The 23696-nt window shown below is 60.7% G+C and overlaps 2 protein-coding genes across 4 annotated transcripts in view; one reads left to right on the top strand and one right to left on the bottom strand.

Annotated features, from left to right (window-relative positions):
- Positions 1-5556, top strand: part of PTDSS2 (phosphatidylserine synthase 2) — a 28431-nt gene extending 22875 nt beyond the window's left edge. The window contains exons 5-12 of the mRNA XM_087822114.1: positions 2305-2439; positions 2791-2841; positions 3183-3296; positions 3474-3592; positions 4024-4138; positions 4218-4363; positions 4442-4627; positions 4732-5556. Coding sequence (XP_087678240.1) covers positions 2305-2439; positions 2791-2841; positions 3183-3296; positions 3474-3592; positions 4024-4138; positions 4218-4363; positions 4442-4627; positions 4732-4891 — 1026 coding nt within the window. The 3' untranslated portion in view covers positions 4892-5556. The remainder of the gene's footprint in view (positions 1-2304; positions 2440-2790; positions 2842-3182; positions 3297-3473; positions 3593-4023; positions 4139-4217; positions 4364-4441; positions 4628-4731) is intronic.
- Positions 5557-6966: 1410 nt separating this feature from the next.
- RNH1 (ribonuclease/angiogenin inhibitor 1) lies at positions 6967-17941 on the bottom strand. Of its 3 annotated transcripts, none has more exons than XM_087822112.1 (10): positions 17875-17941; positions 12116-12220; positions 10594-10761; positions 10180-10350; positions 9515-9685; positions 9269-9439; positions 8899-9069; positions 8428-8598; positions 7344-7514; positions 6967-7226 (listed from the first exon to the last, which is right to left on the bottom strand). In XM_087822112.1, exons 2-10 carry the CDS (start codon positions 12199-12201, stop codon positions 7139-7141), a joined length of 1368 nt encoding a protein of 455 aa, XP_087678238.1. In that variant the 5' UTR covers positions 12202-12220; positions 17875-17941; the 3' UTR covers positions 6967-7138. The 3 variants fall into 3 exon arrangements, with proteins under 3 accessions (XP_087678238.1, XP_016075121.1, XP_087678239.1); XM_016219635.2 differs by lacking the exon at positions 17875-17941 and adding an exon at positions 17386-17591; XM_087822113.1 differs by lacking the exon at positions 17875-17941 and adding an exon at positions 14811-14870.
- Positions 17942-23696: the final 5755 nt, after the last annotated feature.

Below are 23696 nucleotides of genomic sequence, written 5' to 3'. Positions count from 1 at the left end.
GCGGCAGGCGGGGTGCTGTGGGTCCCTGGGGTGCACACCTGGCAGGATCGTCTTCCCTTTGTTCGCACCCTTCATCGCCTCAGCAGCATTTGAAGTTCCCAGGGTGTGCGTGCACCTCTGAGTAGCCACACGTCCTGGTCTTCCCGCAGGTGGAACCGTCTTCTCAATTTTGTTCTCGGTTTGCTCATCACGGTTCTGTGGAAACAGCTTGTTTTCTGTGTGGGCTTCTGTCTTGCGACCTGCAGACCTTGTTTGTTCTGGCGGTTCTGCTGTTGCTGTTTGGGTGGGTTTCTGAGCGGCCTCTGGAGACTGGGTTGTGTCACCTGCTCAGAGAGGGTTCTGTATCTTCCTTGCCAACCTGGCGCCTATCTCCTGCCACATTGCCCCCGCCAGAACCTCCCGGTGAAGTCAGCCAGAGCTAGGAGGGTGGACGGCCCGCACAGCCCTGCATTAGGGAAAGAGCCTCCTGTCCGGCACCGTAGTATGTTGCCAGCTGTGGGGTTTTCATAGGTGCCCTCATCAGATGGAGGAAACCCCTTCTGTTCCTAGCTTGTTGAGTGTTTTTGTCACGAAAGGGTGTTGGATTTTGTCAAGTGAGGGGAGCATGTGGGTTTCCCCTTTGTCAGTGGATGTATTACATTCACTGTCTCGTTTTGAGTCAACTCAGCATTGCTGGGAGAATCCCCCTGCCCATGAACAGCCCTTACGTGCTGTGGATAGTTTCCCAGGGTTGGGCTGAGGGCTCCTGCCTCCGTGTCAGAGTGTTGTCTTCAGGGTTCCTGTGCTGGATGTTTCTGGTTTGGTGTCAGGGTTACCTGGGATTTGTCTGGTGTTTTTCTCATGACTTGACGGGTAAAGGTGTGTATGGCCAGCATGACTTGTCACTGTCCACGCCACCTCCACCCTGCCCCTGCCCGATGTCAGGTTCCCTCCCTGGGCGCACTGGGGGGGTGGCCATCTGCATAGTGCCCCTGGACCAGAGTGCTCCTCTGCACAGGAGGCCTGCCTCTGTGCCGCAGTTACTGTTGCTCATCCTTGGTTCCTGTCCGTGCGCATTTGTACTTTGGGTTATAATCCAGCACTTTATTGATCTTGTTGCTCTAATTGCTTTGGCCATTGGGAGCTCGCTCATTTGGCTCCTGCACACCTCACATCCCCCCATCTTGTGGGTTCTTGGTATTTTACTGTTTTGTCTTGTATTTTTTTACCACTTCTTTTTTTCTGGTGCCAGAAGACATTCCAGGCCCATCCTGAGCATTTCCTGCCCAGTGGGAACCAGCCATTTCCCCCAAGAGCCCAGGTCCTTTACTGGAGGAAGGTCTCGGGGACCAAGCCCTGGGCACTGGTGGGCTCCTTGCCCTGGGGTGTTGGAGCTGCGAGGCCCCCTCAGTGGACAGCATGGCCGTGTCTGTGCACTGAGCAGTATCTGTACGTGTCTGTAAATACATACCATGGTCACTTTATGCCCTCCTCCCCTGCGCCTGCCTCTGGCCCCCTCCCCAGGCTGCGTCCCGTCCATAGGAGTGTGTCAGCAGGGGAGGCTGAGGGCCAGGACACCCACTGGCCTTTGCAGAGTGTCAAGGTCTGTCTTCCTCTGGTGGCATCAGTCCTCAGCGGTCCAGACAGACTTCTTACATTCATCCAGTTTTTCACATTTGAGGGCTGAGTATCCAATTATCTGCCGCCCTGCTGACTGGTCGCAGGCTCAGGACACGGCCCTTCTAACCTTCAGACCCTGTGGCTACCAGAGCACGTGGGTGACTTCAGCTGTCTATCAGTCACTGCCTGAGGGAGGTTCCCAAAGACCAAGCCAAGGACAGGGCCTCAGTCATGTGACTGACGCAGCTGAGTGTCACCTGCCCATGCAGCCTGGAGCCGCCTCTTCCTTTGTCCCTGGGCTGCTATTCAGGGCAGGGGTGTGGGGATGGGGTCCTGATGATGAGCTTGCGGGGACGTCTCCTCCTCCGCAGTCCCAGGGTGCTTGCTGCGTGTCTGGGAGGAACTGCCCTGACACCGTGTGACATGGGAGGGGCCAGCGAGACCAGTGATCTGAGACCCCCAGTGCCGGGCCACCCTGTCCCTCCCATGGGAGGTGCACCTGTGACCCCTCTCAACATGGTCCTGTGGGGGTGCAGAGCATCACCTGGGACTTGGGCTTCCCCAGTCTGCTCAGCCCTGCAAGGGGGGACGGTGTGTTGGCCACACCATCATCTGCACGCCACAGGCCCATCTACGTGTACGGCTGGAGGTCAGTGATGGGTGGGCATGTGTCTGGCCCCACTAACGATGATGCTGACCTTGCAGACTGTCCAGGATGGCCGCCAGTTTCTGAAGTATGTTGACCCCAGGCTGGGGGTCCCGCTGCCAGAGAGGGACTACGGGGGGAACTGCCTCATCTATGACCCAGACAACGAGACGGACCCCTTCCACAACGTCTGGGTGAGGGCCGGCCCAGGACTTGGGGGGGCCAGGATGAAGTGTGGGGTACTCCCCAGGCTGCCCTGTGCTGGATATTTCCAGAACCCACGTCACCGAATGGTGGCACAGACTCCATTGGCAGGGTACCCTGTTGTCCTCGACGTTAGGGTGTGTCGTCCACACACCGCAACACATGTGCGTGAGACCCCGATTGTCTCTGGGGTCTGGCAGGTGCTGTTCAGAGGGGCCTTGGGGGTGGGTGGGAGGCGACCCCAGTCATGTGCACAGGGGAGTGAGGGGCTGCTGGGGAGGGAGGGCTGTGGGGCTGCTCAGGGTAGGGCGTGTATGAGGCCTGTGTCCCATCACCCACAGGACAAGCTTGATGGCTTCGTGCCTGCGCACTTTATTGGCTGGTACCTGAAGGTAAGGCGAGCTCATTATTGGCTGGATGTCCTGAACACCACCCGCCCTGTGGGCCACGGGCTGACGTTCAGAGTGATGAGCAACAGCCTGGGGGCCACAGCACAGGACCAGCAAGCTGTGGGGAGGGTGAGCCAGCTGTAGGGAGGGTTTGTAAAACCACCTGTAAGCTCTGGGTGTGACGCCCACGTGAGCTTGTCCTTGGCATATGGCCAGTGAGAACAGTGGAGAAAGGCGCTCCGACCTACCTGCCCTCCTGTGTGAGCGTGTGGCCCTGACCTGGCCCACCCCCAGGCTCTGGACACATGGAGGCAGTGGGTGTGCCTGTTGTCCTTGGCCTGCAGACCCTGATGATCCGAGACTGGTGGACGTGCACGATCGTGAGCGTGATGTTCGAGTTCCTGGAGTACAGTCTGGAGCACCAGCTGCCCAACTTCAGCGAGTGCTGGTGGGACCACGTAGGTGCCGGGGTGGGGGTAGGGGTGGGGGCGGCTTCTGCCCTGGCTGCCCTGAGGCACAGTGTCCTGGAACCCAGGCCTGCCCACTCTGCCTCTGGGGGAGGGACGTGGGCATAAGGTCCCCTCAGACGAAGCAGGACGAGCTGCAGGGTCCATGCGCCTGCCTCCCACCCCCAGTGGATCATGGACGTGCTGGTCTGCAACGGGCTGGGCATCTACTGCGGCATGAAGACCCTTGAGTGGCTGTCTCTGAAGACGTATAAGTGGCAGGGCCTCTGGAACATTCCAACCTACAAGTATGTCTCCTGAGTGTCCTCCTGCAGGAGCCTGGGCATCAGTGTGGGGCCTTGAGGTGGCCCCTGGGGTCTAGGCCCAGCTCCATCTGACGTGTCTTTTGGGAGGGGTGATGGATGAGGGTTTTGCCTCCTATAATCACCTGGGATTTGACCCTGGGCTGCCCTCAAAGGCCCTCACAGTGGCCGGGACGTCAGCCCGCCCTTGTCTGACAGCAGCCTCATCCCTGACAGCCCTTCTCGGAAGGCCGCCCTCCTGAAGTGGTTGCAGGTGCTGTCATTTTTATTTTTAATTTAAAAGAAACAGTCCAGGAAAAGACCTGGGGGGGCAGGGCTGGGGAGTAGGGTCTCCTCACCCATCCATCATGGGTGCCTGGGGGTGGGGAGCATGAGAGCAGGAACCTGATGCCCCCCAACCCCCCACCCGGCTCCAGGGGCAAGATGAAGCGGATCGCCTTCCAGTTCACGCCCTACAGCTGGGTCCGCTTCGAGTGGAAGCCCGCCTCCAGCCTGCGCCGCTGGCTGGCCGTGTGCGGCATTATCCTGGTGGTAAGGCCGGCTACCTCCTGCACTTGCGGGGCCCACCTGCTAGCACGTGGCTCACCACCCACCCTCTTCTGTCTCCCAGTTTTTGTTGGCAGAACTGAACACATTCTACCTGAAGTTCGTGCTGTGGCTGCCCCCGGAGCACTACCTGGTCCTGCTGCGGCTGGTGTTCTTTGTGAACGTGGGCGGTGTAGCCATGCGTGAGATCTACGACTTCATGGACGACCCGTGAGCCGCGGGGCCGGTGACAGAGCCTGTGCCCAGCGCAGGCGGTAGGGTGCCCTCAACTGATGCCTCCCCCCACAGGAAGCCTCACAAGAAGCTGGGCCAGCAGGCCTGGCTGGTGGCCGCTATCACTGCCACGGAGTTGCTCATCGTGGTCAAGTACGACCCGCACACGCTCACGCTATCCCTGCCCTTCTACATCGCCCAGTGCTGGACGCTCGGCTCCGTGCTTGTGCTCACCTGGACTGTCTGGCGTTTCTTCCTGCGGTGAGGCCCATCTCTGGGGTGGGGGTAACGTGTCTGGGTCCTATGTGCTTCTGTCTTCCTGCTCGGACTCTGCAGGCTGGTGATCCAGCCCCTTCTGTCCCCAGGGACATCACCCTGCGGTACAAGGAGACCCGGCGGCAGAAGCAGCAGAGCAACAGTGACCAGGGAGACACTGCCGACAATGTGGACAGGCACCCACCTGGGCCGGACACCCCCTTGGGGCCTGTGGAGGCCGAGAGGGAGAGGGCACCGGCTCTGAACTGACCTGTCCCTCACGACTGCCCAGGACACAGGCCTCGTCCCTTCCTCCTCTGATTCCTGCCAGGAACCTCTGACAGGCCTCTCTTTCCTCCAACACTCAGCGACGCTCTAGAGGGGGCGTGGAGGAGGTGCCCTCCAGCAGGGCTGTGTGTGTGCGTGGGGGGGGATGCATGTGGCGTGTGTGTGTCGTGTGTGTGGCATGTGTGCGTGTACACTTCTGTGCTCTGTGTTCCTGGCTCTGGAGGGTTCTCAGGCTGGCAGATGTGGCTGGGGGTCACCCTGGGGCAGTGGTCCCCGTTCTGTTGGTCAGTCCACAGGCCTCTAGGCCACACGGAGCCCTAGTGCCCAGACGGCCTGGCCCTTATCTCCTCTGGCCCCCAGTCCACCCCTGGCCCAACATGTTACTGACAAGGGTCCACCAACTCCCGAGATGGCCAAGACGGGTGTATCCGAATTGCAGCCCTGAGCCGTTTCCTCGGGAACCTTCCTCCAACCCAGCTAACCCAGAGGGCATGAGGGGGGCGCGGGCAGGTCTTCAGGGAGGCATTGGGTGAGACACTCCAAGGCCCTGTGCCCATGGTTGGAAGGAGGGGTCCTGGGGTCTCTGGCCCCAAGTTGATGGTCATCTTCGTGAGCAAACAGAACAAATAAATCGGCAGTGGTCTGAAGTTTGTGTCCTCACCGACCTCACACCTACCTCCCTGGAGGATGGCGCCCAGAGGGGTAGGAGTCCAGTGGGCAGGGCTGCTTGGCCGTGGCACAGGGGCCGCCTGGTCTGCTGCGTTTGTGCACCTGGCGGGGCCTGCGTGGGAGAGCAGCCCGAGTGCTGGTTCTGGTTGGAATGGGTGGTGGTGGACCCTGGCTGTGGGAGGCATGTGTGGCCACCCTGGAAATTCAAACGAGAAAGGTGCCCTCCCTGGCTGTGAGAACCTGACCTCCAAGGGCTTTTGTTTCCTTAGTTGTGGAGTTTTTAAAATATTTTTATTGATTTCAGAGAAAGGAAGGGGGGGGGGGGGAGAAACCAATGATGAGAGTCACTGATGGGCTGCCTCCTGCACGCCCCCGACTGGGGATCGAGTCCACAACCCGGGCATGTGTCCTGACCAGGAATTGAACCCTGATCTTCTGGGTCATAGGTTGATGCTCAACCGCTGAGCCACGCCAGTTTTGTTAACTACTTTTGGGAAGAATTTCAAACCTAGAGAGGTGGTGAGAATGGGCAGTGGAGCCTCACCTGTCCCCCTGCCCAGCCTTGTCACATGGAGCTGCCCCGTCCTGCCTCGTGCTGGTGGAGCACCGCATGGCCTCGGCTGCCCTCACCTTGGGGTGTCCAGGATTGGCTGGTTCTGCTGGTGGAGTGACTGGGCCTCTGCATCCCCTGCCCCCAGGCTTACTCTGCTCTTGTCCTGAGCTAGCTTTACTTGTCAGCACCGCAGGGACTCTGGTGTCCTGTGCCCCCAACTCTACCCTCACTGTGCGTCCCTGAGGGTGAACTGCATCATGGGCAGGTGGTGATGGAGCCTCATTCATGGTCGCTCCTTTGGGTCCCAGCCTCTCTCCTGCTGGGTGGTGGCCTGGCTCCCCTTGTGCAAACTGCCTAGACTGGGGTCACTGTTCCTGCAAAGAGTCCTGCTCCCTTGCAGTTGGGAGGGGAAGGGAGAGGGTCATAGAAGCCAAGGTCTTGGGCACTTAGAAGGGCTTCATAGCAACAAGCTGGATGCTGCTGCCCAGGTGCCAGCTTGGAGCTGCTGCCTCCCGTGGATCCCTCCTGATTGTGCCAGTCAAGGGAAGTCACCCTGTGTGTGCTGGCAAGATGAGGCTAGCTAGACTAGACTAGGGGGTGGACCCTGCCCTCCCATCCAGAAGGCTGAGGGCTCTGTCAGGAGAATGTTCTGAGTCCAGCAGTTTGGAGGCCTGAGGCTGCAGGTGAGCCAGGCCCAGGGTCGGCTCCCAGTGGAGCTACACAGAGACCACTTTAAGCTGCCAAATCTATGGTCTCTTGGCAGCAAGATAGCTCATAAAAGCATCACACCTGTCACGGAACCTCGCGGGGACCCCACAAGGAAAGACAAGAACCCTTCTACCCAAAAAGTTTTAATAATTATAAAGTGTACAGAATGTTCTTACAGAAGTTGATTTGAGTATTTCTCTTCAGTTAAAGCTAAGGCACCAGGAGAGCGCCCCAGCGAGCTGGCCAGCCCCCTGCAGGTGGCCCAGCGGTTTCAGGAGCTGGGGGGGAGGGCAGCGGGCTCAGGAGATGATCTTCAGGCTCGGCTTCTCCTCCACCACGGCCTGCAGGCGGTCTTCGGTCTCCTCTGACCAGTAGGTGTCGAACAGGCTGTGCAGGGAAAAGGGAGAGTGTGGGCGTGGCACAGCCAGGGGCCACCCCACCTGTGTCTTCCCATCTGGCCAAGCCAGGCATGGCCCTGGCCACTCCGCCCGCTGCACCACTTACATCAGCTTCTCCAGGGTGCAGCTGGGCTGCTGGGCGCTCTCCGCCAGCCTCAGGACGCCCACCTCACTCATGCAGTTGTTGCTGAGGTCCAGCTCACGCAGGCTGTGGTTGGCCAGCAGCAGTGCGGCCAGGCTGTGGCAGCCCTGGTCGGTCACTTCGCAGTCCCCCAGCCTGGGCGACAGCAGGGCAGAGGTCAGGATGAGGGCACACCTTCCAAGCTGTGCCACCTCAGAACATGGGATGGCATGGGGTCCACAATGCCCTGCCCCTGAGCCCTGACATGTCACGTCTTAACACACTGGAGACCCCCAGCCTGAGCTGTCCCTAGACCACAGTCCCCACGGCCCTGAATGGACCATGCAGGTGGAGGCGCACAGAGCTCCCTGCGCAGGCACAGCCAACTGAGATGGACCTGGGCTGCAGGGACACCTGGACTCGGCCCTGACCTGTGGGAGAGGGTGGGCGCTCGGCCTTCTGGAAGCCAGTGTTGGGTAACAGGAGGGCTGCACACTCCCCACACACCCCCTCCCGCTTCCTCACCAGCCAGAGCATGAGCCACAGGCAGCAGCGAGAGGAACCGAGGGTGAGATCAAAGGCCTGCAGGCTCCAGACAAAGGCCAGGGTGCCCCTACCCAAGCCTTGTCCTGCACTCCACCTGGGGGACCAGGTCCCAGGAGAGCCACCTGGAGGCACAGCCAGGACAGAGGACAATGACAAACCTTGGGAAGGGCAGAGGACCAGAGGCTGGTCTGAGCCCAGACTGGATTCTTGGGCCCTCCAGTCAGAAATAAACCAAAGGCCTGACACTGAGCATAACCGAGTCCAGCACAGAGAACGACCAGGACCCACGAAAAGAACACAACCCCAGAACAGACAAATCAGCCCAGAGAAAGTAGGGGTGCAGACTCAGGACCGGGGGGGCCCGTCCTCCCTGGAGGCAGAAGCAGCCTGGACTTGCCCCTCAGGAGTTAACAGTTCAGAGGACCTGGAGGGACGTGTGGGGCCAGGGCTCCTGTGAGGAAGGACCAGGACAGTGACGACGGGCCCTGAACTGGGTGCGGAGCCCCCACCCACGCTTGCTCACCAGAGCGCCCGCAGGGTCGTGCCAGGCTGGCGCAGGCCCTGGCACAGCTCCTCCACGCCGACATCCCCCAGATTGTTGCTGCTCATCTGCAGCTCCTGGAGGCTCCTGTTCTGGGCCAGCATCGCACCGACACGTGGGCAGCAGGCGGCCGTGAGGCTGCAGGACTTCACCCTGGGAGACACGGAGGATGACTGCAGCCCAGCCTCAGGCACCCCAGGCATGCCCCACATCCCCGCCCGCCAGAGAAAGTGCCTTCCCACCTCCGTGGCATGACAGGCCTGCCTCTCACTCTTGGGCAGCAGTGGGTCCTGGTCCCCGGCCCCCAGCACTGTCCCCACCAGCCATCCTCCTCCCGGGCCACCTGGCCTGAGGGCGCTCATCCTGGCCTCCATTCCCTCCGTGCACGGGGCCCCTCGGGCATCTTCACCTGCACAGGCCCCCTGTCCCCACCGCTGCCCGGGCTGCACTCACCACAGGGACTCCAGTTGGCAGCTGGGCTGCACCAGGCTCTCACACAGCAGCTGGATGCCTTCGTTCCCCACCGCGTTGCCAGCCAGGCTGAGCTCCTTCAGGCTCTCCTTGGCTCTGAGGACTCGGCAGAGGTCCCTGCAGCCACTGACTGTGATGTCACACTCCCAGAGCCTGCAGGGGCAGGGGACATGTCACTGCAGGGCCACTGGGGCGACACTGGCCCAGTGAGTGCAACATTCGTGGATATTCCCCACCCCGCACGGCCATGGCCATGACCAGGGCCTGGGAGGGGTGGGGAGGGTGGTCCAGGGACACACATGTGCAGAGGTACCCTGGAGCCCTGTGGTCACCTATCCAGAGTCCGACTCACCACAGGGTCTTGAGCCGGGAGCTGGGGCTCAGCAGCCCAGGGCACAGCTCTGTGATGCCCGCATCGCCCAGTTTGTTGTTGCCCAGCTCCAGGGTGCGCAGCGAGGCCTTGGCAGCCACGATGCCACACAGGTCCTGACAGTTGGCCGAGGTGAGGCCACAGCCCTCCAGCCTGGGTACAGGAGGTGTTATGGAAGCCGGGAGAGCCCCCCCCCCCCACAATCTCACCACCCAGCCCAGTGCTTACTTGAGTGACTCCAGCGGGCAGGTGGATTCAGCCAGGCCCCGGCACAGGGCCTGGCCGCCGGCCTCGCCAATGTCATTGTTGTTCACCCCGAGCTCCTTCAGCTCCCGCTTGGCCCTGAGCACTGAGGCCAGGGGCTCGCAGCTGGCAGCTGTCAGGTTGCTATACTCCAGCCTGGGGACAGGTGGGAGGTCAGCCCTCACCCAGGAACACATCTCCTTCTGCCTGGGTTGAGGCCGTAGGCAGGAGAGCAGCTGGGCGGTGAAGGCACAACAGTGGCCAAGTGCTCTCTCTTTGGAGCAAAAGTGACCCTCCTGGAGACCACCCGCTGACCACAGCCAGCCAAACTCGGGATTCCCTGGGCCAGGAGCAAGATGCCCAACCCCCTCCCTCTGCTGCTAACAGAGGGCACACTCAGTGCCAGGCAGCCCTCCACACAAGTGCAGAGTCACCAGCCAGCTGCCAGTTCCTTTGAGAGGGTCACAACCGCAGAGTCACTGGGAAGGAACATCTGTCCCCGAAAGGCCCTCCTCAAACCTCCCCGCAGCCAACATGGGGGAGGGGCTCGCCCAGTGCAAGCAAAACCCAAGTGGCAGGAGGGTATAGGGCTAGGGGTGGGCCTAAGCAGGACGGCAGGCACCTCGGGGACCCCGGCAGGGAACACTCACTGCAGCCTCTCGATGTGACACTGGGGGTCCAGGAGCCCCTCGCAGAGAAGCCGCAGGCCCGCATCCCCCAGCTGGTTGTAACTGAGGTCCAGCTCACACAGGGAGGGCAGGGAGCGCAGCACGCTGGACAGGGTCCCACAGCCGGTCTCGGTCAGACAACAGTTCTGGAGGCTGTCAGAGCCGCATGCCCACCATCACAGGGAGGCCATGCGGGGCCCTGGGGTTCCTAGGCTGAGGGCAGGAGGGGGTGCGCTGGGGGGACAGAGAGGCCTGAGAGGTACCTCTGGGAGCAGGGGAAGCTGGATCACTGAGCCTCCCTCGGGGCAGGGAAAGTGGGTCACTGTGAGCCACCCTCGGGAGCAGGGGGAGCCCCAGGCCCCAGTGGGTTTGGCTGTGTCGCCCACACAGGCTCACCTGAGCTTCTGGATCTTGCAGGTGGGCTGCAGGCCCTGGAGCACCAGGTGTGTGCCAGCATCGCCCAGCTCGTTGGAAGAGAGGCTGAGCTCAGTCAGGGTGGGGTTGTCCCTGAGCGCGGAGCTCATGTCCTTGCAGCGCCCCTCTGTGATGCCACAGTCCACCAGCCTGGGGATGGGACACGCAGTGGTCATGCCACGCAGCAGGTCAGACCCGTTAGTGGGCCAAGAACAAGGCAGTGACAACCACATTTTAAATGAAACAGAAAAAGTGAGCGGATCCACTTGGGACACCTGGATTGAAGATACTGGCACGTACGCAGGTGAGTCAGGGTGCCACGTGCTCAAGGGGCATGGTCAGCGTGACAAGCTCCTGTCACCTCCTAGAAAGCAGGCCCCTTGAAGGGCACAGCCAGGGATCGACAGGAGCAACAAGACAACCGTGAAACCAGACCATAAGCAGGGCCAAGGCTGCCTGCCTTCGTGGGGCATCGAGTAAGCACCGGGGGTGGGGGTGACAACTGACAGAAACGTACAAGGAGTGAAGGAGTGAAACCCTCGGTGGGAAAGGCCCAGTCGTGGCCACTGAGGGGCCAACGTCAGAAGGCAAAACTCTGCACTGACAGGACTTGAGCAGTGCCGGGCATGTCACCAAGGTGTTCACCAATCACCAGAGCAAAACCGTGACCACGGTGGAAAACTGCAGGCACCACCTGAAGAGGCAGCCAGGTGACAGTCAGGATGACCGTGTGGTGCCATCGCCACCACACTCCCCACAATACGACATGCCAGGCAGGACACATCACTTCTTTGTTCTTGCCAAAAATGTGGACCTCAGCCATGAGAAGACATCCCAGGGACCTTCTCCAGACCTGAGCTGACCCAACAGGCAGGTGGCCAAGGACAAGGGGGGGGTTGGCCAAATGCCACTTGGGATCCTGCACTGACCGGGACAGGAAAGGGCCCAGTGGGGAAACTGGTGACGTTGGAGTCGAGGGGGCTGTGGTGGGCTCCTCATTGTAACCAGTGCCCCAGGCGATGGGCGCTGACTTCAGGGGAGGTGGGGCAATGGGCAGTGGGCATCCCCAAACCATCTTCACAACCCTTCTGTGAACCTAAATCTATTTTGAGCCTGTTAAAAAGACAAGAAGCAGGCAACTCATGTCATGTGGAGCCTGAGGAGCTGCTGGGTTTGAGAACCTCGACAACAGGCAGGGACAGGGACACGAAGCCCACTGGGCGACTGCCCAGAGGAAGGAGCCGAGGCAGAGACCCTGGCCCGGCTCTGCCCACCGGCCTTCAGGGCCTCCACGCCAAGTCCCGCCCACCGGCTTGAGCCAGGAGTGGATTTACATTTTCAAACGTTTGGGGGGAAATACAAGGACATTTCACCTAGTATGAAAATCAGTTTACGTTGTGTGTCTGTGAGGAGGGTGCCTTCGGGGCACACCATACCACTCAGGGCCCAGCCAGCCACCACCCCCCACACCCCACCCACCCCGCGCGGGGACCCTGGCAAGTACCTGACCACCTGGTACTGCTGCATCTGAGGCAGGAGTTCTGCCCACCGGGTGTCGCTCAGCTGCTCGTAGTGGAGGTCTAGACTCATGGTGAGAGGCGAGTGTTTTCTAGGCGGAAGACAGGGAGAGGGAGCATATTTTAGCCAAATTCCCTCATTGTTTCAGAGGCCAGAGAGCCAGCAGGAGACACCACGGCCTCTCCCTTGGCCAGTACTATTTCCTTTTTTCAGCACCTGTACCCACCTCAGCCTCCAGGAGTAAAAATGGGGGAGGGCAGAAGGAGGCTGCACCCACTGGCTCACCTGGCAAAGGCCCCCTCAGCCCACAGAGGCTGCACTCACCTCCCAGCTCCTGTACCTGCCTTTGTGGGCACCTCCTGCCTTGGAGAGGGTGGGGACCTTCGCTTGCCACCTGAAGCCCTGGTCTCTCATTTGCCTGGACAAGGGTGGGTTGGGAAGGGGTAGCCTGTGGGCCTGGACACAGCATGGAGACCCTAGCCGTGGGGCTCTGAAAACCCTGTCTGCCTGCCTGCCTCGCTCCTCCGAGAACATCCACAAAGCCAGACACCCCCTCCCCAAGATGCCTCATGGCCCTGAAGCAGCTGAGTGGGAGGAACAGGTGCCTGCAGTCAGGTAGCAGTTCCCAAGGGACATCAGCAATGGGTGCCCAGGGAAGGACATAGCAGGTGGAGTGTGGACCCCAAGCCCAGCTTCTGTGATCCCTTTCTGGGGGCTGGGGACTCTGGACAGGCCAGGGCACATCCTCTGGCCCACCCTGGGTCAGACCATAAAGCCGGGTCATCACATCTGGCAGGTAGGGAGAAAGCGAGGCCTCTGGCAGCAGGTCTGGGATGGGAGCAGACCACAGGCCCTCAAACCTCACCAGGGTCCAGCCACAGCCTGAATCAGGAAACCGGAGGCCCTGAAGGTGGGGCCAGCCTCACTGTTGAGATGGGCAGGGGGCAGTGCCTGGGGGTGGGGCAGGGATCTGGGTTCATTCAAGAGCAACAGAAAGCCCTGGAAATGATGCGATTTGAGCTGCCCTTTAGAATGATCCTGCCAAATAGGATGACTCAGCCCCATGTGAGGTCCTGGTTCTGAAACCCAGGCTTCCTGAGAACAGGTTCCTTCTCAAAACCCCAGAATTGCCGAGAAGTCTGCCCCCACTGGTGTTTGCATCCAAGCCTGGCACTGCCTGGCGTTAGAGAAGCAGGGCTGCCCCTCCCATCCCAGGCAGGATGGGAGCCCAGGCAGGGAGGCAGGGCCGGCAGAGGCTCCAGTCCCACTCCAGCCCAGTGACAGCCAGCAGGCAAGTCCCGTCTGCAGGTCCACAAACACAGGCCTGGTGAAACTGGGTCGAGGGCGGCTGACTGGCCGTGTCACCCACTGTCACACAGAGGAGCCAAGAGTCTGCCAGCCCACTGCCCAGAGCACGTGAGCAAGACGGAACCCACCCACCCTGGGAGCCCAGGGTGTGGTCACCCAAATCCTGACTCAGAATCCTCCCTCACGCCCACACCGGAGAGGGAGAGGCCAGAGCTGCCCATTCTGACCCCCCTGCATGGAGGGACCACCTGAGCCTCCTCACTGCTCTCCCAGGCCAGACCCTCTCCAGGAAGCCAGTCTGACATCAGGGCTCCACTCACCTGGTCTTGTTGGGGCAGAAATATTAACCCTGCTGTTAACCATGATTGTTCTAAACAGAGAAAGCAGTTCTAACTGAGGGTTGTACCAGGGGACATTTCCCTTGCCCTTGGAATCCCCCTTCATCAAGGAAAGGTTAACAGCCTTGTTGCCAAGACAATGGCGTCCCTGAGGCACCTGCCCTTCTGGACCCCACCCGGCCTGCATTGCCTGTAACCTGACCATTATGGCTACTTCCCCAGGCCTGAGATTCCACGTCCAGCTTCCCCATGTCGCCTCTGTCCAGCCCAATATAAGCAGCTGGCCTACAGGGAGGCACAGAGCAGATTTCCGTGGGTGACCCTGCTCTCCATACTGCCAGCAACACTGGAATAAACGCTCCTCTACGGTCAGCCGTCTCTGCTTAATGGGTCCAGGGAGTGACAGGCAGCCCCGACCCATTCTTGTCTGGTTTCAGTCTGAGGTTAACCCCAGAGAAGAAAGACGCCCGCTGGCAGAGCTGCCCCCCAAGGGCTAACCAGACATTGGGGCATCCCCTTCGTTGGGCCTTTGGACCCTTTGAGAACCTCATAAAAACGTGTGACATCCCCCAAAAGATGCCCCCTGTTAAGGTCCCCGACCCAGGCCGGTACAAGCTCACTTCCGGCCCCCCGCTGGGCCGCTCCCCAGGGTCCCAGCGCGGGGTCCCATCAGCGGCCTCCAGCGCGACAGCAGGCGGGCCGCCCGCAGGACCTGCGCGGGGCGGTGCCCAGGGCCTGCCAACGCCGGGGGCGCCCAGGGCCTGCCAACGCCGGGGGCGCCCAGGGCCCGAGCCCGAGCCCGAGCCCGCGGCCCGGGGCTCCCGCAGCCAGCGCGGGGCTTTGCGCGGCCCCCGGGAGGACAGGCCTCGGCCGGCCTGCGCCGCGCACACGGGGCCCGGCCCGGCCGCGCCCTCCTCGGGCCGCAGGAGACGCCCGCGGGGATCCCCGAGTTCCCTCGCTCCGCCGGGGAGCCGCGGGATGTACCCCCAGCCCGGCCGGCCCGCTCCGGCCCCGACCCGCACCCGCAGACCTCACCTGGCGCCGCCGCGCGGGACTCTGCCAGCTGCTTCCGCGGCGCGGGCCGCGACCCAGGCCTGGCCCGGGGGCGGGGCCGGGGCGGGGCCTGAGCGCGGGGGGGGGGGGGGGCCGCGCCTGCCCCTCCCGCGCCCACTTTGCGGTCCCCGCAGGCCTCTGAGCTCTGGGGGCCGGAAGAGGGGTCAGGGGACCGCCGGCTCCGGGCGGGGGCGCAGCCGGAGGCGAGTGCGCGGCGGGCGGACCCGCACAGACCGCCGCCCTCTGCCCCTCCCGCCCTCTCCCAGCCCCGGGGCAGCGCCGTCTCCCTGGAGAAAGAAAACAAGGGGACTCTTCTCCGCCACCAGCCTGGGAAGAGGAAGTGACCGGCGGTCATCTGCCGTGGACGTGAGGCAGCGGGCGAGGCTGTCAGCCCTTCGGGGCTCCACTTGGCCCAAGGAGAGCCGCGCGCACTTCTATCCGCCGAGAATTCAGGCGCGTGCCTAGGGGCCCGTCTAGGTGCCTCTCCACTTGCGCTCTCCTGGGTTGGTTCCTGAATGTGCCCTGACCGGGGATTGAATTCGCAGCCTTGCTGTATGGGACGATGCTCTAGCCAACTGAGCCACCAGGCCAGGGCCTCTAACTTTCTAAATAAACATTCTCTTATAGTTAAGAAGCAGGGGTCGCAAAGTGATGGAGCGCAGGGTGGGGTCAGGCAGGTCCCCCAGGCGACAGCAGACCCGGTCAGTGACTGGAAAACCCCTTCACAAACTTGGGAGGATGCTCATTGCTGACCTGGCCTAATGTTTGTGGCTGCCAGGGTGCGGCACAGTACTAAGGGGGGATTAAGAAGGACTGGCTGTCTGTTCTTTGGGGGGACAAAGTGAAGTGTTACTCAGTTTGGGAGAGTATTTGGCTGGGCCAGTCCTTGCTTGTGTAGCAAGGGGGTCTGGACCACCAGTGTGGGGCCAGGGGTCCTGGAGAGCCCAGGGCTATGAGGGGCAGACCGCCAAGGCACAGACCCCCCACCCCAATAAGCTGCCCTAGAGCAGCTACAATTTGCCAACTTGACACCTGTCACGTGAGGACAGGGAGCAGCCTTCTTCCACCTGGATGAGGAAAACGAGGGTGGTGCTGGGTTACAGGCAGAGGCGCTGCATCCCGAGGGTGGGTGAGGGGTGGAGGGGGACTCCTAGGGGCACTGGCAGTCACTCGAACCAACGTGACTTTTGTGCCACGAGCAGTATGAGCTCTTGTAGAAAACTGGACAGAGGTAAAAAGATGAAAAGCCTGGGGTGCCCCTCTTCTGTCATCTGTGTATGGGCTTCTAACACACAATACACATTGCACAATAAAATCCAGATGTTAGGAATGGTAGGCAGAGCACAGGCCCCCAAAGGTGTCCATTCCTAATCCCCAAACCTGTCAGGAGTTACCTTACATGGCAAAGGGGTCTCTGTGGCTAAATTAGGGCTCTCCAGGTAGGGAGACTGTCCTGGATTACCTGGATGGGCCCAATGTAGTCCTTATGAGTGTCAGATGGGCCAGGTACAGAAAGCCAGGAACAGAAACCAGGGTACGGAGACCCACCAGGGTATAAAGCCCCGGGTGCCTAGCAAGGGGAAAACCCGGAAAACAAGAACCTTGTCCCCAGGAGAGCCTATCCTCCCCCAGCCTATCACTGGTCCTGCAGTTTAGGCCCCCGAGCATTCCTCCCCAAAGATAACATCTAGGTCTCAGTTTTATTTCAGCTCCAGGCCCAGATAAGCAGCATAACCAAAACCAGACAAGTGGCGCCTGTGGCTGCCTCACATACTGACTAACGACCCCCTGCCCTGGCACTGACCGATCAGTGGAGACCATGACCCTGAAAAGGCACACCTGGAAAGCTGATGAATATTCTATTGAGACCCCCCCCTGAGACCTCTAAGATTTCCACCACCAAGAAAGAGATAAATATGCTGAGGACAAAGGACTCAGGGTGCACTCCCACCAGGGGAGCAATAGGCAGTGGCACCTCTCCCTCTAAAGGGCTCCAAGGACCCCCCCCCAGACCTCTCAATGAGCCAGAGCAGCCCAGCCTGGGCTCTCCTGCTGCCTCTTCTATGCTCTTCCTGTGTCACTGTCCCAAGTACATTTGGCTGCCATCATGGACCCAATACCATTGACTGTGCTGTGTAGCCCTTCCCTTTGGATAGCCCCAGCCCCGTTTCCTTAAATAAATTCAATTTTTCTTTATTCACTGTCTGAGAGGCTATTTAGCTGCCCTCACACCACCCACCTTAACCTTTCCACTTTTTCCACTGATTTTTTAGAGAGCGTGGAAGGGAGGGGGAGAGCCAGAGAGACACATCCATTGGTTGCCTCCCCCACGTGCCCAGCCTGGGGCTGCGCTCAAGCCCACAACCAAGGTAGGTGCCCATGGCCAGAATCCAACTCTGGAGCCTTCAGTCCTCGGGCCAACGCTCTAACCACTGAGCCAAACCGGCCAGGGCCGAGGCATTTTCTTAATCCACCGAGGTTTTACTTCCCAACAACTGTCATCAGTTTGGCTCTAATAAAGGTCTAAAAACTATCTAGAGGCCTGGACATTTCTTACCTCGACACCATCCTAGAGGGGGGCCTGCCTGGTTCTAAGGTTCTTCCAAGACACCGCTGGCCTGCCGTCCTGAAAAGCTGCACAAGTCCACCAGCTTTCCCCGCACCCGCGTGACTCCACACCTGCGTGGGCACTCTGGCTGGTGCCCGCCCAATAACGCGAAGCGCGGGCCCCGTTTTTACATTTCTCCAACCCTGGAGAAACCCCTGGCCCGCGGCCCCCCGAGGTGCTGTCCCGGTCACGCCTGCCCCCCACCCGAGTGGCCCACCCAGCGCCCCCCAGATTCTCAGGTGACCTAACAGGGCAGGGGTGCCCCGCAGGCACATGGCCGCGCCCAAGGCCCAGCGCCCCCGGGGTGCCCGCGGGCCAGGCCCCTGCCGGGTGGTCCCGGGGGTCGGCTCCTTTGGGAAAAGTCGAGGGTTACTCTACGTGGGGAGAAAGTCTGGCTAAACCAGCGCAGCCTGTCGGGCCGGCTGGGAGCCAACGCACCGGGGCGCAGAGCGGCAGCCCCCGCGACACCGCGCGGACCCGGCACCGAGGGGCCCCGGCCTCGCAGCACAGGCCGCGCAGGCGCAGAGCCGCGCCCGGACGCCCAGCGTCCCCTGGGAGAGGGCCGGCGCGCGTGCGCAGAGACGCGTCGGGCGCTCTGACGTCTTCAATGCGCGCCGACGTCCACCCCGCCGGCCCCGCCCCCGGCCCCGGCCCCGCCCCGCGCCTCCCTGCGCCTCCCGCCCCGCCTCGCGGGCTGCGCGTCGCTGGAGCAGCGTGACCGCGTCCACAGACCGCCCCACCGAGGCCGGAGCGGGTAAGGGCCGACCCCGGGCCGGCCGTCTTACTGGCCCGCGGGCTGTCGGGATGCGGGAGTGACTGACCCCGAGACGGCGGCGCACTGTCACGGCCCGTAACCGGGAAGGAGACGGCACACTTCCGACAGGGGCGGGGCGGGGGCCCTGGGGGGGGGCCTCGAGAGCGCCAGAGGGGCGTGGCCAAGGGGAGGGGAGGTGGGTGGGTGGGCGGGCCCTCCCTTGGGCCCGCCCCCTTTCCTGAGCTGCGTTGGACGCGCTCTCCTTCTGCTCCTCCTCCAGAGCCCCAACAAAAATGCGTTCCAGCCCTGGCCGGTGTGGCGCAGTGGTTAGAGTGTCAGCCCAAGGACCGAGGGTCACGGGGTCAGTTCCAGGTCAAGGGCACGTGCCTCAGTTGCAGGTTCCCGTCCCAGGTCGGGGCGCGTGCGGAAGGCAACCAGCGGATGACTCTCACGCAGAGGTTTCTCTCTTTCTCCCCCTCTCCTCCCTCCCTCTCTTTCTAGAAATCGGTGGAAAATATCCTGGGTGAGGACTGAAAGTATATTTTTATATATATGGTCCACCTTTTCAGTGCACCTCGCGTCTCTCATGCTCTGGTTCCGTTTCCCTCTAGATAATGTCTTTAACCTGCTGCCTGGCTCACTGACTCCTCCGCGTCTCTGTCATCTACTGTCAGGCCCATCCACTGAGTCCTTAAGCTTACTAATTCTATTTTTGTCTTTTAGAATTTTCATTTATTTGGGGTTTTCATTTATTTGTTGTTCCCAGGTCTCCCCCTGCCCAGATTTGTTAACCTTGTCTTTTGGCTCCTTGAGTACATTAAGTAGAAAGTCCTTGTGGGAAAACTCCATTATCTGCGTCTCTTTGGGGTGCTCTTCGTCACGTTGTGTTTCCTGGGATGCCTGGTTGCTTTTGCTTGCCTTTTGTACGTTTATGTTTGAGACGTCATGGGGAGTTGGGTGATTGGACGGTGCACTGGGTGGTGGTATCTTCTCCCACAGCCGACCACCAGGTCGTCTTAATCCTGACAAGTGACTGGGATCAGAGGTCCAGCTTCATTTCCTGCTGGGCTGGTTGGTCTCTTTCCTCCTCTCTCTTGCTCTGGGTGTAGCTCTTCCAGGATCCAGCCCTGGAGAATTTAGGGGTCCCCTCCTCCTCACACAGGCCCTGAAATGCACTCTTTCCATGCAGCCCTGGGACTCTGTGGAGAGTTCTGATCAGTTTCTCAGCCCCACAGCTGCTATCTTCTTTCAGCAGGTACTTCAGGTGAGTCACCTCGCTGAGCCGTCTTCTGGTTCTTAGCATCCACATTCCTCACTGTCTTGGCAGCAGTCTAATAGGTGTGTGGGTTTTTGTCTTACTACTGTGCCCAGCCCTTTAGTTCTCAGGAAATGGGACCACACTGGGACCACATTGACTGTGAAATGCAACCTGTGCTTGGGTTTGCATGCCAAGCCCTTCAGAAGCTGGGCAATAGGTATGCTAAGAAATAGGTCACATTGCTTCGATCTGTGACCCCAGGGGCGTGGCTCAGGCAGAGGTTTCAACTCCCAGTCAAGGCACCTACCTGGATTGCTGGTCTGACCCCTCCCTCCCCATCAGGGCAGGTATAGGAGGCAACCAATCGATGTGTCTCACCAATGTTTCTCTCTCCCCCTCTCCCCTCCTTTCCACTCTCCAAAAATCAATGGGAAAAATATCCTCACTCTTTGGGGTGAGGATTCAAAAAATAAATAAAAACTCATCAAACTGCACACCTGAGATAAACTTTATAGTTCAGAAACGAGTAACCTTTTCTGAAAACATACTGACTCTGCATAGACTGCAGTGATTGGGTGCTGGTGGTTTAGTGTCCTGCTTTCTCTTCTGAGAAAGAAAAAAAGTCCCACTTGCCATGTGAGTGAAGAGGTGCACATGTGGGGGGCTGAGGGTAAATATGGGAAAGGCAGAAGCCAAAGTCAGGCTGTGCTGCAGGCTCCCAGGGACTCTCAGGAATAGCCCAGGGCTGCAGGGCAGCTAGTCCTCTCCCTCTCTTGCTCCAGATTAAGGATGCATGGGAACTAGAAGTCTTTGAGCCACACTTGTCCTGTCTGGTTGTCAGTGTGTGTCATACAAATGACACCATACCCATTGTCCCCTCTCCAGGCAGCAAGCCCTGTTCCACGTGCCATTGCCCTGTTCCATCCACAACACTGTGTGTAACCGCCCCTGCCTGCTCTCGACTCCATTCCTCGCCCAGGGGCCAACCTCCCTCAGCAGAAGCATGGCTGCTGTCAGAGAACAGACCCCACAGCTCGTCAGGAACATGGCAGGGATGAAGGTCCCCATCCACCTGAATCCCAAGTGTGGTACACAGGCCAGCAGTGCTCAGAGGCAGCTCCTCCCGTAGTGCTCTTCCCAGAACACTCCCTTAAGGAACAGCAGCTGAGACACTCAGCTGTCCTGGGGCACTCAGGGTGAGGTCTCCAGACCTCCCAGTTGCCTGCCCCTGCAGCACAGCCCCCAGGAGGGCACCTGCAGAGCAAAGGGCAGCAGTGGTACCAGGCTGAGCTGCCACATAGGCTGTGCAGGCCCTGCTCCCCTCCACAACTCCTGGGCCCAGGGAGCACAGGCCAACCAGGAGTCTGTCCACAAGCTCACGGAAAGCTGAGCCATGGGGTTAAGGAAGGGGCATTCTTGCTCAGTGTCTGCCTTACAGGTGGGCTGCTGCCAGGCTGAGCCAAGTGTGGGCATCCTCTTGTCTTTGGGCCCATGGCTGGACAAGACCCAGGTGGCAGCCTGTGTGCCCCAGCCTGACTCCTGAGCCCAGGGGATTTCTGTACTCTTTGTCCCTCCGAGCTGGGACCCCTCCATACCCTCACTGTGGCCACTGTGAGGAAAGGGGATTGCCAGAGCCAGGGACGGCTGCCTGACCCTTGGCACAGGGTTCCCCCACACTGGGCCTCCATGAGGGGCCCTCTATCCCCGCCCCCAGTCTTCTCTGGGAAGACCATGTCACCAGGCCTTGGGGTCCTGAGAACATGGTGGGGCCACAGTGTGGGAGAGGCTTTGGGTTCCTTGGAGGCACCTCCCAGTTCCTGAGCCTCCTCTCACTTGGAGCAGGCTGATTTGGGGCGGGGGGGGGGGGGCGCTGGGGGCTTCCCAGGCTTCTCCATTCCAGGGTTCCTTCCCATCATGACTTCATTGTAAGGAAAGCTCTCCCAAAAGTGCAGAAGCACTTGGCAAGCACAGCGCCCGCCATCCCACCCCAGGCACTGTCCCGGGGAGCATCTGGGGTTGAGCACAGGGCTCACACTGGAAGGATGTCACAGGCGAGGCAGGCCCGGAGCACCCCCTGCTCTGCTAGGACTGGGAGGAGTTTTTCATTGGCCCTTACACCACCACATGGTTCCTCCAGAGCCTCAGTGACGGGCAGGGCTGCCCAGGGGGACCCCTCCTCTGGACACTCCCTATCCCTGGGGCCCAGCTCAGTCTAGCCCCACCCCACACCAATCTCACACAGCCAGGCCCTGCCCTAGGGGTATTTGAGGCTGAGGTTGGGGCCAGGACCCATCCTGGAGAACCCAGAGCCCTCCCTCCCTGAGGAGAAAGAGGCCCCTGGAGCCCCTGGAGATGTTTTCCTCTCAGCTTCCAGAGAGAGGGCAAGTCAGCCAGGGGTGGACAAGCCCTTGGCTCACTTTCCAGCCAATGTCAGCTCCTCTCGGGGTGCATTCCCACCAAGCATGGGCACACTCTGTTGCCCCCCAGGTTATCAGTCAGGCTGAACCAGCCTTGGAGCCAAGTGGCCTTGGGGGAGCACCTTTGTCCAAGAGCCACGACCCCACCCACATGGTCTACCAGAGGAAGAGAGTTCATAGTCTCTCTGGGGGGACTACCTGGACCAGAGGCAGAGGGGCTCTGCTCCGGCACCTGCTGTCCCCAAATCCACTTATCACTCACCCTGAAGCTCTGGGACATCTACATCCTAGAGGACACCATGTGCTCACGGCCATGGCATACACCACCCTCGAGGTGCACAGAAGTGACCGTGTGTGCAGGGCTGAGCGCCCAGGCCACAGAGAGGCTGCAGGCCTGAGCGGGGCAGGGCACCCTCCATTGAGGCTGAAGAAATGGGGTGGGCCCTTCACTGGTCAGTCTCCCCCTGCTGTCGCACCACTCATGGCACTCCAGGGCACAGGTAGACCCCCCCAGGTGTGGTGCACATCAGAACACAGCAGCTGCCCCCTCGAGGTGGCTTGGGGACAGGTGGGAGCCTGGGTCTTCCCAGTGGGGCCCCTCCCAGCCTGAACACCTAGAATGCTTCCTGAGCTGCTCCTTTAAGGCTTGTGGTCCTGCAGGACACACCGTCCCAGCCCCACACCCTGGAGGACAGCGCTGTGCTCAGATACTGTCAGGCCTTGATAGCCGAGCTCAGAAGACTGGAGTGTGACCTTCCCTCCCCCACGTGGGCTCAAGCATAGGGTCTCCTCCTGATTCACCTTCTCAGGGCAATAAGTAGTAGGGAGAGCTGCCAGGTCCCCATGTGCCTCCTCTCCTGCTCTAAGGTTTGCAAACCAGGCTGGGGCTGTGCATCAGAGTGGACGCTGCAGACCCCAGGGGTCAGCAGCCTGGAGGGTAATTCACTGTCAGGCCAGGGCAGCCACGCAGGGAACCACAAGGACACCACGGGGCACACCCAGGGCAGGTCACACAGCTTGGGGGAGAAGCTCACCCAGTCTGCTTATTTCAGGCAGGACCTGAAGAGTCCCCCATGATGCCCCTGGGACTGGAGTGAGTGGCTCCAGGCCTCTCACCTCTGCCAGCACTGAGATGCTCCCCAAAGAGCATGGCTGGCCCACCCACCCAGCCTGACCCCTTGCCTGGCCAGGGTGTCCCCAATGCTGAGAAGTGGCAGCATGAGAGGGCCTCCGCCGGGGCCCTGGAGGCTCTGTGTCTGGCCTGCCTGCCCCAACGCAGGAAAGCTCTGGGGAGTGGCTGTGCCCACAGTGACCACATTCCCTCCTGGTGAACACTGAGACTGTGGGTAGGTAGCCCTCGAGAAGCCACAACACTGGGTCCCTTCAACACTGCCTGGGCCACCCCCTGGGCCCCAGTGACAAGTCCCACTCAGCCCAACAAAGACCAAGCCCTGGGGCCCAAGATACCCCTCCTGCCCAAGCCCCAAATGTCCCTGCTACAGGGAAGCTGGACACTTGGGGGAAGGTGATAGAAAGCCTGGTAGCCCCAAGACCCTGGCCAGCCAGCAGCACGCCCTGCCTCTTCAACACTGGCCTGGCCTGAACATGGGCCCTTGGAGGGCAGGGCACCCTGAACCTGACCCCTGCCTGAATGAGAATGAGCCCATCATCCTGGACAGCCCTGGATTCTGGCGCAGGGCAAGATGGGTCCTCTCAGAGTAGTATGCAGCCACCTGCAGCCTGAGCATGCCCCACAAAGCCATGTGGGTTGGTGACCTGAGGCAGCTCTGGGAGTAACAAGCCACCCTAGTGTGTGTGTGGAGGGGGGCAT

Source organism: Miniopterus natalensis, chromosome 11 (genome assembly GCF_054644295.1).
Source record: "Miniopterus natalensis isolate mMinNat1 chromosome 11, mMinNat1.hap1, whole genome shotgun sequence".
In the NCBI taxonomy this organism is placed as follows: domain Eukaryota; kingdom Metazoa; phylum Chordata; class Mammalia; order Chiroptera; family Miniopteridae; genus Miniopterus; species Miniopterus natalensis.
This window is presented reverse-complemented; position numbering and strand designations above follow the sequence as displayed.

Excerpts from the sequence above, each read along its gene's own strand:
- RNH1 (XM_016219635.2), bottom strand. Across the intron at positions 9,440-9,514 it reads TGCCCGCTGGAGTCACTCAA|GCTGGAGGGCTGTGGCCTCA; the intron begins GTAAGCACTGGG and ends TCCTGTACCCAG. Across the intron at positions 9,070-9,268 it reads TCCCGGCTCAAGACCCTGTG|GCTCTGGGAGTGTGACATCA; the intron begins GTGAGTCGGACT and ends CTGCCCCTGCAG.